The sequence below is a fragment of the Podarcis tiliguerta genome (assembly GCF_965153285.1).
Source record: "Podarcis tiliguerta genome assembly, chromosome: Z".
Classification (NCBI taxonomy): domain Eukaryota; kingdom Metazoa; phylum Chordata; class Lepidosauria; order Squamata; family Lacertidae; genus Podarcis; species Podarcis tiliguerta.
In genome coordinates this window covers 26,038,189-26,054,371 of record NC_139553.1, presented here as the reverse complement: position 1 = coordinate 26,054,371, position 16,183 = coordinate 26,038,189, and the positions used below count along the sequence as shown (strand labels likewise).

Sequence of the window (16,183 nt, the reverse complement as noted above, 5' to 3'; positions counted from 1 at the left end):
GGGTTCCTTTAAACAAGATGGAAACAGTTATTCCCGCTTCTGCTCTCTCACCTATACCTTCCAGCTAAAATCCACATGCATTAACTTTCATTCTCATATTCTGGCTGTGCTTTAGCACATGGAATATTTTTTGGAGTTTAGTCATTTGTATTTTCCAGTGGTGTAGTGGAGGCAGACTTTTTCCAGAATACAGGTAATGACATTACTGTATCTACCTCAATGTCAGGGTAATTGACAGGCTCTCCTTGCTCTAGCACAAGGGTCAGCAACCTTTTGGCTGGTCCACCGTCCCTCAGACCATGTGGTGGGCCGGACTATATTTTGGGAAAAATAAATAAAAAGGAATGAATTCCTATGCCCCACAAATAACCCAGAGATGCATTTTAAATAAAAGGACACATTCTACTTAAAAACATGCTGATTCCCAGACTGTCCGCGGGCTGGATTGAGAAGGTGATTGGGCCGCATCCAACCCCCGGGCCTTAGGTTGCCTACCCCTGCTCCAGCAAGTGAAAAAGGAGATGACAATGCTTTCAAGTTTGTTTGCATCAGGTTAGCATATGGAAAGTCAGAGTGAGGAAAGCAATCAAGTAGTAGCTGAATACTTCAAGTTTTCTCTTTGATAGAGTTCCTGCTTTCGCATGAGCAGGGTCAACGGCAACACTTTTTTTGCTAGATGATTGGCATTTCTAAATAAAAGCGAAAGGTGGCATTTCAGGTGGCTCAACATCTTTGGTTAGAACTCAGTGTGTTTTGCAAGTTGTGCAGTCAGAAGTAAGCCCCAATGAGTTCAGTGACTTTTATTTCCAGGAAACTAAGCATAAAACTGCAGTCATGGTGATCCTAATGAATAGGGTATTCTACTTTGTCCTTAAACACTTTTGGGTGTGTGTAGGGATCAACACAGAATACATGAGCAACATTCAAGGTGCTGGTGTATGAAGCCCTATACAGCATGCGACCAGGATACCTGACAGATTATCTCTCGCCTTGTATTGCCAGTTGATCACTGCATTCTACAGGTGAGGGCCTCCTGCTGATACCGTCTTATCAGGAGGCCCATTACACAAAGTGTGGAAACTGGGCCTTTAGTGTGGTGACACCTACCCTTTGGAGTTGCCTCTCCTTAAATATTAGACAGGTGCCATCTCTCTTGTCCTTTTGGAACCTAATGAAGACCATCCTCTTTCAACAAGCCTTTTAAGTTGAGGTCTTTCCCATTCTGCATCTGTATGGGAAGTGTGCTTTTAAGATGTTTTTAGCGTTTCTCTCTTGTTGTTTGCTGCCCTGGACCCCTTTGGGAGGAAGGGTGGGATATAAAATAGGCAGAGGGCCTTCTTGGTAGTGGTGCCTCTCCCTGTGGAACACCCTTCCATCAGATGTCATGGAGATAAGTAACTATATAACATTTAGAAGATATCTAAAGGCAGCCTTGTATAGGGAAGTTTCAAAATGTTTATTTATTTATTATGTTTTTTATATGTTGGAAGCCTCCCAGAGTGGTTGGGGCAAGCCAGTCAGATGGGCAGGGTACAAATAAAGTTGTTGTTGTTGTTGTTGTTACTACCACTACTACTATTATACTGTCGCCTACATTTTTGGACTCCCTTTGAGATCATGGCTCTAGGGGTCGTTAAATTCACTTCAAAATTTACCGCAAGTATTGTCACCTTATTGGATCTAAATATAATCTGTTTTGGATACCAGTATAATAGAGAAGATGGATGATGATGATGATGATTTTATTACAACATTTATATCCCACCTTTCCTTCAACAAACTCAAGATAGTTAGTATATGGTTCTCCCCCCTCCCCATTTTATCTCCACAACAACCTTGTGAGGTAGGCTAAGCCTAGATACAGTAACTGGCCTAGGAGAGCTTCCTGGCTGAGCAGGGATTTGAATTCTGGACTCCCATTGCCCTAGTCCAGAACTCTAACCACTGAACCAAACTGTCCCTACTTCTGAGAGCAAAACAAGTGCAAGTGAACGTTCTTCTAAAACACTGATGGGGAGCCACATTGTACTCCTCAGCGGCATTCTGGGGCCTTGCCTTTTTTTCCAGGAAAAAAGAAAGAGGGGAGTTATTGCCTTGCACTTTGCTTGGAAATGCACAGCACTTTTTGAAATGGAACAAATCCGACCTGACGGAGCTTTTGTGAGGTAGATCATTAAATCTGGGCTTGAATCCAAATCCCGCCAGCCTGAATTTGGCACTTTGCTATCAGGGTGCACTGGTGGGTAATAACACTTTGGGATGATTCATATGATCACAGAGGCAGGCCAATTAAGCCTTGGCTGAAATATTACAGGACTGCTGAGCAATATTGCCTAGCCTCTAGACGAATTCATTTTCTTTCTTTCTAGTGAGGATGGAACACAGTAGAATCTGAAAAAGGTTAGGTGTTGATTCCAGGAACCTAGAGCCTTGCTAAGTACTCTGGAGGGATGTTTTCAGGGAGAATACTACTTTTTGCCCTGTTCTCCCATAGCATATTGTGCACTGTGGGAATCTTGTCTACACATGCATGTACTTCTATTTTCTAGCATCTATCTTCCCAATAAGGAAATGTGTGTCATTTATACTCCCCCTTCCCTCCAAGAAACTCGAGGAGATGACCTGTAGGAGTATTTCCTTTTGTAGATTCTGACTCGCAATAAAATAAAGTTCCTCTGAAGCCAGGGAGTTGTAGGCCTCTGCAGGAGAAATGCAGACAGCAGAGACACCCCTTTTACATTGCCTTCATAGACCTGACGAAGGCCTATGACCTCGTCAGCCGAAAAAGACCCTTCACACTGCTCAACAAGCTAGAGGGCCCACCTAAGCTCCACAAGAAGATTGTGTCCTTCCAGGAGAACATGCACAGCACCATCCATGATGACGTCCATTAATCCTCTGATGCCTTCCCTATAAAGAGCAGTGTTACACAGGGCTATGTTCTCACCCCAATTCTCTTCGGCATATTCTTCTCCCTAGTGCTCTCCTATGCTTCAGCTCAACTGAAGATGGTATGTACTTTCATTCAAGGAGCAACAGGGCATGTTTCTGGGCCATGACAAAAGTGTGGCGGGTCCTTATCCTTATTCTTTGCAGATGTTGCAGCCTTGACAGTGCACTCCAATGAAGCCCTGCAGAGACTCATCAGCTGTTTTGCCCAAGTCTGCAGGGAGTTCAGTTTTACCCTCTGTCTGACAAAGACCAACATCTTGGGTCAGGATACCACTAGCACACCAATCAGCATTGGTGACCACACACTTGATGAGGTGGTAGATGATTTTGTCTTCTGTGGGTTTCATCATAACCAGCAACCCCTCCATTGATGATGAGTAGGACAAGCGTATTGGCAAGGCAGTTATGCCTCTCCATAAGGGCATGGGAGAATGTGTTGTTAATACTAATATGAAGGTCTACCAGGCTTGCGTGTTGAGCACCCTGCTTTATAGAAGTGAGTCATGGACAACTTATAACCATCAGAAGTGGTGCCTCAATGCCTTTCACATGTGCTGCATCAGGAGGATTTGAGGTATCACATGGCAGGACAGAGTTTCAAGAGATGTGCTCTCCAAAACCCACAGTCCCATTATGTTCACACTCCCGTCAACCATGTCTACTCTGGCTTGGTCTTGTCAACAAAATAGAATATGACAGGATCCCCAAAGACATGCTGTACAGGGAACTGGCTGCTGGCACCAGGCCAAACTGGAAGACCAACTCTGCATTACAAAGATTTCTGCAAGTATGGCATGAAGGCTGGCAACATCAACCCCGCCGTATGGTAATCCCTTGCAGACAACCACAGTGCCTGGAGACAGACAGACAGACAGGTTGTGCATCCATAGTGGTGACCAGAGGAGGAATGGTCATTGGAAGGAGCACAGAGAAAAGAAAGGTCATGGTGCATCTGGAGTAGTATAACCGGCCACCTTCATCTCCCCCAGCTGCAACAAAATATGTCTCTTCCATATCAGTCTCTACAGCCACAGCAGGCACTGTGACTCCAGCAATTTGACTTTCCTCCTCCATTGTTTCCTGAGACAAGACGAATACTAACAATGGCAACAACCTGGTATCACAGTGATGCTAGGTACTTAAAAGATCCGGAACTCAGCCCCATAGCAGAAAGTTGCACATTTTACTTTTTACATAAAGATGCAAATTTAGACCGCTTGCTGGCTGGAGGTGGAGACAAATTCTGATTTTTGCTGTCAGGGTTTACTTCAGAGCTATGGATTGACAACAGGATTTTCTGGATGTACACAGTAGGTGAATTGAGCCCTCCACCCTACCTGCAATCTGTTGTCAACTGCTGCTTGTGTACATATGCGCTTACGTACATAATAAAACTGAAATAAGTGTTGTCCAACATCTCACCTGACTTTTCTCACTCACTTTCACTCTCTCTCACATATATAGTTCATTTGAGGGGGCCAGTTTGCATGGCCCTGGATCCAGCATGGATTAAAATCTAATGGTTGAGTCTATTTTTGAACTCGTGGAACAAGTTCCTTTGCAAGATAATGGCCATAGCTTACCAGCTAAGTACTGTCATTAGTCCCTTCATCTAAGCAATTACTGTTGGTCTGAGCAATTAAGCGCCATAATCACAGGCTAATGGGTGGGCTTCACACAAACACTCACCTGGCTGGTATATTGAAGTTCAGGGGCCAGTGTGTGGGTGTTAGCTGAGCTAGAAGCAGGTGGAAGCCATAGAGACAGAACTGTGTTTGATTTATGTTTGATTCCAAGGCTGAAACTATGAGAGAAGCAAGGCCCTCTTGGCGTGTTAATGCTGTGAGCCCCTCCATTGCAGGCTCAGTTTGTATGTATGTGTGTAAATAAACCATATATCCTAAAGATACCACAGTCTCCATTGACCCACATTCCACGGAAACTGAACCCCGTGTAAATGCTTGGAACCCCTGGAATCTCTCACCTGTCAGAGATTGTGGTAGCAGGTAACAATCTCTCTCTCTCCCACTCCATCCAAGTATTGCACATACTTAAGGATATGTATGTATTTTGCAATACATTCTGGACACAGTAATAGTTCATTAGTGATGAATATTCTGCTTTTGTTTGTTTTTTTATGCTTCCTCGGGGCAACCAGATTACAGTGGTGCCTCGCAAGACGAAATTATTTCGTTCTGCGAGTTTTTTCGTCTTGTGAATTTTTTCGTCTTGCGAAGCACGGTTTCCCATAGGAAATGCATTGACGGTTTCCCATAGGAATGCATTGACGGTTTTAAGAAAAAGGCGCAAGACGTTTTCATCTTGCAAAGCAAACCCATAGGGAAATTCGTCTTGCGAAGCAACTCAAAAAACAAAAAACTCTTTCGTCTTGCAAGTTTTTCGTCTTGCGAGACATTCATCTTGCGAGGTACCACTGTATTCCTGTTCAGAGAGGCCACAGCAAAACAAAAGTGGGACAAAAATAAACCCAACCATTTGTGTTATTAGAAGTTCTGAGAGTTGTTAGGAGATCCCTGTTCCCCTCAAAGAACTCCAATTCCCAGAGTGGTTTAATAATCAATTCCTTTTCCCAGGGACCTCTGGGAATTGTAGCAGTGTTAGATGAATAGCAGCTTTGCCTAATATAGTGCATTTTACCCTAGAACATGCATTTCTGCACACATTATCTTGCTGGTGAACTGCATTGCGAAACTCAGAGAACTACAAATTTAGAAGGAAAGTGCAAATCAGGTAAGTTTGCCTTAAGATGCTAACTGAATCACATTTCTCACCCATCCTTACAAACAGAAACACGTCTCTGAATTTTGCAATCCAGTTCGCTAAACACAAATGTGTGCAGAACATCATAATTATGAAAAGGTATGCATCAAAATGAATATATGTGAAAACAACATACAAAATGCATTATACTAGAGAAAATTTCTTGTATGTTAGGAGAAAGGAATGTAGAAATGTGTATGACCTTTAGAAACAGATGCAGAAATGAGGCAAACCAAAACTGCTAATCCCTGACCTCAACATGTGGGTAGGTTGATGTGGGAATAGGTATTCATTCATTCCTTCAGGTACTCAGGTCCCAACCATGTTGTGCTCAGAAATGGACAGTTAGGCTGCATGAAAAGTTTCATTCAGATATTAAGTGTACTTAAAAGAAGTCATCCTGAACTTGTGCACATTTAAATAGCTCAGCAGATAGGAATGTTGCTCTTTTCGAGGTCAATAGCATTTTCTTTGTCACATCACTGATAATAACCCAAAGGTCACTTGAAGGGATTTTACTGTCAAACTAAACTGCAGCAAGCATTGCATTTGAATCCCCAGCCCTTCTCTTTGCCCAGTAGTACTATGGCATTTCATTTTTTTAACAAAACTTAACAGTTTTCATAGTAATTATAGACTTCTAGATTGTAAGACTAGAGTCTTAATTCATGAAACACTCTAAACCAGAGTGTTTTCAACCTTTTTGAGTCCACGGCTCCCTTGACCAACTACATTCTTTCTGCGGCACCCCTGTGGGGATCAGGAGCCCAGTGATGTCACCCCTTGCCTGCAGAGCTGGCAGCCTCTCACCCATTTTTGAAACCCTCCTTTGTGAAGTGTTTCCTCAGCCTCTTCTCCTCTCCCCTCTCCTTGGGAGTCCTCCAGACAGCTGCTGCTGCCGCCCCTGATCTCTGAGCTGCCTTGCCCTGCCACAAAGAGAGATGTCTCCTCGCCTTACCTTGCAGGGCCTGGGGACTTGTCTGTCCATTCCCAACAGCAAGGGCTGGCAGACTAGCTGGCTGGGCTCCCTCTCCTGCTTGCTTGCTTGCTTGCTTGCTTACTTTGAGGCCGATTCAACTCCTGGCAACCAGCACCCCTTGGCCTGCGCAGAGGCACCATTCGCCTGGGGAGCTTGTAGCCAGGGCTGCTGCAACAAACAGCTGTGCAAGCTGTTTGGGAAGCAGAGACGCAAGACGGCATTAGAGGAGGAAGGGAAGGGAAGAGGGATGGAGACCAGTGTTGCCCGTGGCACCCCTGACCATCATTCAAGGCACCCCAGGGTGCCATGGCACACTGGTTGAAAAACACTGCTCTAAGCCAAACTTACGTTTAATGAGACTGTGGGCAAGCATGCGGGCTTCCAGAGTGGATATTGCAGCCACTTTACTCCTTCTCCATTCTTTTTGTTCCTATATGAATGTAGCCAAAGTTTAACTTAGCGTGATATCTAAACAAGGACCCATGGTTAAGCTCTCTCCTCACTAACTATGAGCTTGGATTTGCTCTGCCCAGGTATAAAAATAGTAGATTGAAATAGTTAACCCTGGCTTATAAATGCAAGCTCCTCTCTTGGAGCTCGCATAGCCTTGCTAAGCTTGGGAGCATGGCTGCAGGGCTGGCTCAAGACATTTGGCTGCAGAAGGTGCCCAGCAGGTTGTTCAGTCTTTCTTCATCACTGGCAATGGGGAGGGTCTTCCACCCTGCGTGAGGAGAGCAGGCTAGTTTAGGAACCACATGGCACACCAGCTCTATCCTCTTACTATTTCACCACTGTTCCCTACATACTTTTAGAATTTGAAGTTGACAGAGCATAACAAAAATAATAAATGCAACTTGAATTACTTCGATTGATGCACCTCCGAAGTTCTACTGTTCATCAGGTCTTTGTTTCAACTGGATACTAAAATTGTTAAAGTGGTTATAGTTTTTGAAGAGCTGGACCTTTAACACAACAAAGAACTAAGCAAGTTAAACTGGTTGGGCAACAGTGAGCCAGAGTGTCACTTGCCATTTCATTCTAGCTGTCTTCCTTCTATGACACTATTTCCTAATGCAAGTTTAGTATACTGAAATCACCTTCTTTAAACAAGCAAAATAGTTGGTGGAAATGCTTTTAGATACAAAACTTACCATAAAAGGAAAATCCTTCTCATCTCCAACCTGATATGCATTAAAGTTTTCTCAATGTGTTGCTGATCCAGTGAATTGTGGGTGTTTTAGTTCTGTAATGATCCCAGGGAGGAAAGTTACAGTAAAGGACAAATATTGTGCAATGCAAGATCAGTGGCACCTTTTTGATTGGTGTGGTGTAACCCAGTCTAGACGCATTGAGTATTTACACAGGGGTGGGCTGACTTCAGTGTTTATGATTAGTTTTTATGATGGTTCATTGCTATTATTATTAGAACCACTAGCAACCTGCCCATTGTGTCTTGGAAAAGATGCAGAATAAGTACCGGTAATAAACAATATTATTATAAACATAATAAATACACTGGTACCTCGAGTTACAAATGCCCCAGGTTACAAACACTTCAGGTTACAAACTCCACTGACCTGGAAGATTTACCTCGAGTTGAGAACTTTGCCCCAGGATGAGAACAGAAATCTTGTGCCGGCGGTGCAGCGGCAGCAAGAGGCCCCATTAGCAAAAGCACTCCTCCAGTTAAGAACAGTTTCAGGTTAAGAACGGACCTCCTGGACAAATTAAGTTCATAACCAGAGGTACCACTGTTATAGCAATAAATCAAGTGTGCATTTTTGAACCATTAAGTTCATAACCAGAGGTACCACTGTTATAGCAATAAATCAAGTGTGCATTTTTGAACCTCTTAACTGGTAAGACATGGCTCAGGGGTTGGCAAGGTTTACCTCGCCTGGGCCGGTTGACTCCAGCGGAGATCCCTCTGTGGGCCAGATTGTGCATGCTTGCGAGTGCATGTGTGTTTTCCAGTGTCTGCATTTGCACAGACGCAGTTTCTGGCATCTGCGGAAGCGAGTCCCCCTGCCACGCTGCGCCGGTTTAGCGCAGCGCGCAGAGACTCGCCAAGCGGGCAGCTCGGTTTGGGTCTGGTTCGTGGGCCAGTTAAACGACCCCCGTGGGCCGCCTGTGGAATGGATTGCCGACCCCTGACATAGCTGAACTGAGTAAAGCACTCTTGCCAGAGAACATAGCAATTATACCAATGCATTTAATTCAAGGTGTGCACCTTAGTGTTTAATGCCCTAAACGACTCCAGCCCCAAATGCCTTAAAGACCCCCTCCTTCCTTCCATATATCCTCTCAGGTGCTAAGATCGGTAGAGGAGGCCTTCTTGGTTGTTCCTCCATCCTCAGAAACTCAGAAGGTGGTGACCCAGGAAAGAGCATTCTCTGTGGGTGCCCCTAAGCTGTGGAAATCCCTTCTGACAGAGCTGCATTTGGTACCTTCATTTTACAGCTTTTGACCATGCTTCTCACTGGCTCTGCTTTGAACCCCAAGTGTTTCTGCCAGACTGAAATGTGTCCTTGAATTCTAATAATGCCTTTTGCTTGGTTGGGTGGAGGATAGAAAGTGGTGTGTGTGTGTGTGTGTGTGTGTGTGTGTAGTTCAAAGGTAAAATTTACATGGATTGCTCTGCTCACTCTGGCCCCACCCACCACTAGCATGTGGCCCTCAGAAGGTTGCCCAGAGTGGAATGCGGCCCTCAGATTGAACAGTGCTTCCCACCCCTTTTCTACACACACTCTTCTCCATCCTCCTTCCAGGTAAACAAGAGTCCTAGGACCAGTTCCAGACAGGCAAAAATACTCAAGGAGGGCGTGCAGCAGGGTGGTTGAGGGGTGTGGCTGGGGAGGACAGGGTGTGTCCTGGGGAGAGTCCTGAGGGTCAGATGGAAAGCTTGGAGGTCCACATTTGGCTGAAGTTTCCCTACCCCTGGTCTACTGCCAAACATCCAGTTGGCACCTACCTGGGTAGTTTCGATGCCTCCATGCTCTCTTAAATATTTGTGTGAGCTGCATTGTTTTCCTTTCATCCGGTAGGTACAACACAAGTCCCAACTCATTGCTTCTTCCTGTGCCAGAGCAAACAAAGGGGGGGGTCCTCCTTTTATTAGCTCTCTTCGCCTCCTCCTGTATTTGCCAAGATCAGAAGACTTTGACTCAAAACAGGAAGTAGCTCCTTTAAAATCCTGGAGTGGATTAATTTCATTGACAGCTCTCTGCCACGTCCTGATTAGCTTTCAAGCTGGGTTTGTTAGCTTGCCACCCTGGGGAAAAGGGTGGTCTGTGTCTCTGGTTATGGCTAAACCCTGTAAGGCAGTTTTCACAAAGCTGATCTGCAAGGGCCATGTGCTACCCACTCCCCAGTTGATATCTGTTCCCCCAATCACTGCTTCCTTGAACAAATAACTCCCCTGCTCCCCCAACATCAGCACATTCCTCCAGTCCTTTCAGCCATTGCTGTTCTTTTACGCCTGAGCCATAGCTGGAACTAGGAGCTGTGTGCTTGGAGTTGGGTCTGAACCAGTGGGAGGGGGCAGAATCTATCACTACTCAGTACAAAGAAACTAAGCCAGGATCAAAAACAAATAAAGTTCTACTCAGGAAGACCACAGTTGCTCAAGCAAGGTTCCAGCCGAGACAGGAAGTCTTATATAGTTTTCCCTGTCTAGAAGGTCCCAGTGGCCAGACCAGGTGGGTAGGGCCAGTGCAGAGCCTAGAATACTTCACTATGCGGGAAGTTCCTCCAAACTTCAATACAGTGGTACCTCGGGTTACATCCGCTTCAGGTTACAGACTCCGCTAACCCAGAAGTAGTCCCTCGGGTTAAGAACTTTGCTTCAGGATGAAAACAGAAATCGCGCGGCGGTGGCACAGCAGCAGCAGGAGGCCCCATTAGCTAAAGTGGTGCTTCAGGTTAAGAACAGTTTCAGGTTAAGAACAGACCTCCGGAACGAATTAAGTACTTAACCAGAGGTACCACTGTATGGGGCAGTTGCTCACAGAATCCCAGTTCTAGCTCCAGAATCCTGGGAACTAGTTTGTTAAGGGTGCTGGGAATTGTAACTCTGGGGATAAATGACAGCTCCCATGATTCTTGGGGGGAAGCCATGTGCCTTAGCTTGGCATTATTCATACAGAAAACACTTTCTTATGTAAAATACCACAGCCATCAACATTAAAAAATAATTGATTTAATCTCACTGACTCCTTTCTAACAGGTGAGAATAATGAACATATCCCAGAGAGTCCGAAAGACAGGAAATCATTCTTACCACCAGAAGCAACAGTTTTGCCTTCCGCTATCTCAGAAGAAGAAAGGTAATATTAACAAAAGAGAACTACACACATGGAACTCATTGTCAACGAAAAATGTGACAGTCAAGGAATTGGTGTGATATTGCTTGTTGAGATTCTTATTCATACAGTTCCATCTGTATATGCGGCACTTCACTGACCATCAAAAGAGAGGTATTTGCCCCAAGCATCTGCAATTTAAATATAGATGGGGAGGGAAGGAAGAAGACAACACAGAAAGTCAAAAACAACAAGGGGTGTATGCTAGTCCAATGGTTCCCAAACTCCCCCCCCACACACACACCCCAACCACTTGAAAATTGTTGAGGGTCTCGGCGGACCACTTAATGGGTTGGGGGTTTTTTTGCCTGCTGCAGCAATTGTGATGTGATGTGCTATATGTTGAATCATTTCAAAGTGTATATTATTATTATTATTATTATTACTACTACTACTACTACTACTATTACTATTACTATTACTATTACTATTAATTTAATTTGTTTACCACCCTTCATCCAAAGACCCCAGGGCAGAAAAGCACTAAATGAGAATACAAAATACGTAATAAAACAAAAACAAACCAATAACCCCCCCTCCCACAAGCACATTTAAAATTATTTCTTATATATTGTTTTTTAGTTTGAATTCCATAGGATTCAAATGGGTAGGTTTTGTTCACATACATACACACTGCAGACTCCACAAATGAAGCAGTGGCCCATGGACCACAATTTGGGAACCCCTTTGCTAGCCAGTGAAATTACACATACTTAGAAAAAGGAGACAGTTGGCACCACATTGGTCTGAGAAGGCCCGAAATGGATCTGGCATCAGTGAGAACACCCAAAGAAGGCTTGCAGTTAAGGCCTTTCCCGTAGGTCTCCACCAGAGGGTTGAAGCATTGATGTTCAGAGGCCAGCACTTTAAGACCCCACAGTTGCCTGGCCTGGCAAGTCTGTTGTCATCTTGTATGGACAGCAGGAAAAGCTATTATGTATTAAATACATTAGGTCCATCCTCTTTAACTGAACTGCCAGTGCCTATTGATAGCAAGTAAGGTATATTTAAAGCCCGGCGTTGTGGGTTAAACCACAGAGCCTAGGACTTGCCGATCAGAAGGTCGGTGGTTCGAATCCTCGTGACGGGGTGAGCCCCCGTTGCTCGGTCCCTGCTCCTGCCAACCTAGCAGTTGAAAAGCACATCATAGTGCAAGTAGATAAATAGGTACCGCTCCGGCGGGAAGGTAAACGGCGTTTCCGTGTGCTGCTCTGGTTCACTAGAAGTGGCTTAGTCATGCTGTACACCGGCTCCCTTGGCCAATAAAGCGAGATGAGTGCTGCGACCCCAGTGTTGGTCACGACTGGACCTAATGGTCAGGGGTCCCTTTACCTTATCCCTTTACTTTATCCCTCTTCTCCAATAAGTGTCTGGTTATGTACTTATCAAATCAAGATTATTTCCTAATATAATTCTGAGAAAGTTCTGGGAAATTTTTTTTTACTTCTTTTTTGTTTAAAAAAGGGAGGAGGAAAACTAATTGACAATTTCACCATTATTGTTCAGCTACTAGTTAGACGAAGTATGACACCAATAATGAGGCGCTGTGAGTTAAACCACAGACCCTAGGACTTGCCGATCAGAAGGTCGGCGGTTCGAATCCCCGCAACGGGGTGAGCTCCCATTGCTTGGTCCCTGCTCCTGCCAACCTAGCAGTTTGAAAGCACGTCAAAGTAGATAAATAGGTACCACTCCGACAGGAAGGTAAACGTTGTTTCCGTGCGCTGCTCTGGTTTGCCAGAAGCGGCTTGGTCATGCTGGCCACATGACCCGGAAGCTGTACGCCAGCTCCCTTGGCCAATAAAGCGAGATGAGCGCCACAACCCCAGAGTCGGCCACGACTGGACCTAATGGTCAGGGGGACCTTTACCTATGACTCTGTTACTGGGCTCCCCAATGGGGAGCACATGGGCACCACCATGTCCTCAGATACCCTACTTTGAGCCCACCAGGGCGCCCTGTGCTACCCATTCATTTCTTTTTAAATGAAGGCTTTTGTGTTTGGTTGATGAGGGTGGTCCGTTTTGGGGTGAGGGCATGCCAGCCCTTTTTGGGGGAGGATGTAGTTTTGTCTGTTGTGTTTTTTGGTGGGGGTTCCTCAGCATCATTGGTGTTTCTTCTGTGAAGGGAGTATCTTGCATGTGTCCACAACAATTTCTCTGATTTCCAAATGTACCCCTAGGCCCAGAAAGGGTGGACATCCTTGCTCTATCATATAAAGCTTAGCAATCAAGCACTATAGAAAACCTCCTCCTCCTAGCTTTGTTTTTGAAAGTCTCGCCATTTTTCCTGGCTATTCACAGTGAAATCGCCTCCTTAATTCATGCTCTGAACTTAAGTTTGAACCCTGCAGACTGTCAGGTCCTGTTTGCAGGCTTCCCAAAGGTTGGGTACTGTGGGAACAGGATGCTGAACAGATGGGCCTTTGTCCTGATCCAGCCACAAGGCTCATGGTTTACTGTTCTGTTCAGAAGACATCTACCCATTGAAGACTTGGGGGATGGTCACAGCTACTTTCAGCTATTTAAAAGCTAAAAATAAACCATGCAAGGAATTTTCTGTTGATTGCTTCCCCATTTTGTCAATTGCAAATACAACAATTCCAACCAAATGTTAATCATTAAACAGGCACTAGCACCTGAGATGCCGAAACAGTTGGATGCCATTTGCCAAACTGTTTATTTAAGGCTGTAACTGCTTCCCTTTTGCAAATTGGGCTTTTTTGCCAGTTAGTGCAGGGTGAAGCATTTTGTAATCCAATCAGCTGATGGAGAAACATCGGGGGCCAGTCCTAATTTGACTATGTCTGGCCTCAAACAACTAGTCCGGACTGTTCCCTGCTAAGGAAGCAACTCCTTCACATCTACTGCTCCCAAGATCCAAAACATTCAAAGAAGGCAGACTGGAAGCAGAGTAAGGAACTATTTCACCAATGGCACTTAAAGTACTTATGAGCTATTGGTGTCTCTCTCTGTTTGTAAGACAGAAATGCAGTTTATAATGTGCTTGAATGCAAGTTTTTAAAGTGATGAACAAACATGAGGAAAAGTTCATTATAAGCTCACACTATTTTTGTGCTGCCTGTTACTTGCACCAACACTGACATATTTTTGGTGCCACAATAAAAACCTTCCTTTTCATTCAGGTGTTGGATGGAATTTGATCCTGCTGGGACAAGCTTTGTTTTAGTGCCTCTCCATATTGCTGATTGGTTGTCCCCCACCAGCAGAAGCTAGTGTTTTTATGTTTTGTGTATTTTATTTTATTTTTGTTCAAATTTTGATGCTTCTTGTTTCTAACAAAGGGGCATAGCTTTGCATATAGAAGGTCTCAGGTTCAACCCTTGACAGCTCTAGGTAGAACAGGGAACCTGTCTGAAACCCTGGAGAGCTGCTGCCAGTCAGTGTAGACAATACTGATGTACCAGTGAACTGGCTCAGTATAAGACACCTTCCTAGCTTGGCAAGATGCTGCTTCATCACTGTAGACAGTATTGAGCCAGATGGACCAATAGTCTAACTCGGTGATACACTACATGTGATAGACCTTGTGATAGACCCCATGTTGACACACAACACACCCACTCAACCATGTACAGTAACAGCACCCACCATCTGCATTGAACAACATTGTTTGTATCTTGGCCTGTGACACCTCATATTATTATATGATTTAGGACCTCCTCTATACTTCTGACTGTAAATTGTTTTTATTGATTTCAATGTTGTCCATGTCAGAATATCATCACTCAGCTCCCATTGGAGGATTCGTAGGGCTGTATCACAATCCTGGATTTGCATGAAGTCAGGCAGGGGGAGGGGAGCAAAAGAGAAGGCAGGTTTTAGACAACAGTGGAGGTTTGAATAAAGGAAACTGAGCAGTGGGGAAAGTGGTGATTTTTAAACAATGGCAGAGGTGTGAGTAGAGTGGGGGGGGGGGAGAGTGGCAGTTTAAGACAAGGTTTGACTACCGTGAGAAGTGAGCCAGGAAAGGCTCTGTTGTATTAGCCTCAAATATCCCATAGCACCTTCGCACAAAAACTATTTTGCTCTTGGTACTGTGAATTGCCTTCAACATGAAGTTCCAGATCCATTGTTGTAATTTAGAAGAGATACTTTAATAATGAGCAGACCCCCATCTTTGTACAACACCCATCAACTGAAGTTAACCTTCTGTAATGGAACAAGCTGGCAGGATTCTGTTCACTTTCAAGACACAGTAGCATGCTGTAGATCAGCATGGGGTGGTTGGGTGCAAAGGTGGCTGCAAATAGGAGAGTCCAGAGGGGATTGCAAAAAAAGTGGGAGGCGGAAGCATGAAAGAGGGAACATCAAAGGGTCTGGAGAAGAGGAAGGGATGGTAGCTTCATAACTGGGGAGAGGGTGAAAAAGGGTTCTTAGTAGTTGTAGTCTGTGGGAGGAGGAAGATGCATGAAGTTACCGCAAGGGTGGTTTACATGCAAAAAAAAAGGGTTGCACAAAAGGAAAGGGAGGCAGGGACATGAGTGTGAAGGCAAAAATGGGTGCAAAGTTAGGCTGCAGAATAGAAGAGAGAAGTGGCTTCAGAAATGTGGTTGGGAAGGTGAAAAGTGAGGTTAGTAGTTGTATGGGGTGGGAAGGGGAAGCTCTAGGGAGTAAATATTGGAGAGATAGCTGGGGGGGGGGTGAGTAAGGCAAGCAGGGTAACAGTCCCTAGTATTTTCAAACTGTTGTAACCAATACATGATCCAATGAGATTATACAATATATCACCATCATCTCAGGATTTGTGTCTTTGTGATAAAATGTTGTTCTTTCTCTGCAGGTCATGTGAAGCTTCTTTGGATTCAGCAGAAGGGCACAGATCCAAACCAAAGCCAAGGCTAAGGTTGTCTACTCTTCCATCCTCTGCAGAGAAGGTAGTGTGTCCAATGGAAGTGGAATTGGCATTAATTGGCAGCTGTAGATCTAGAACAAACAAACGAAAGTCCTCTTTAACATAGGTAGAGATGGGGAACCTTGTTGAACCTGCCACAGCTCCCATCATTCCTGGCCATTGACCATACTTGATAGGGCTGATGTTAGTTCAGCAACACTTAGAGGGCCAAAGGTTCCCCATACCTGGCATAAAG

General features: G+C 44.7%; 1 protein-coding gene across 2 annotated transcripts in view; it reads left to right on the top strand.

Moving 5' to 3' along the window:
• The window catches only part of LOC310669454 (synaptotagmin-like protein 2), a 57,778-nt gene that overhangs the window by 18,848 nt on the left and 22,747 nt on the right, over positions 1-16,183 (top strand). Inside the window, exons 4-5 of one of the 2 annotated variants that reach the window (XM_083423499.1) lie at positions 10,938-11,037; positions 15,877-15,970. In XM_083423499.1, coding sequence (XP_083279625.1) covers positions 10,938-11,037; positions 15,877-15,970 — 194 coding nt within the window. Of the gene's footprint in view, positions 1-10,937; positions 11,038-14,940; positions 14,991-15,876; positions 15,971-16,183 lie in introns of those variants that run through there. The other variant, XM_083423500.1, reaches the window with a different exon arrangement.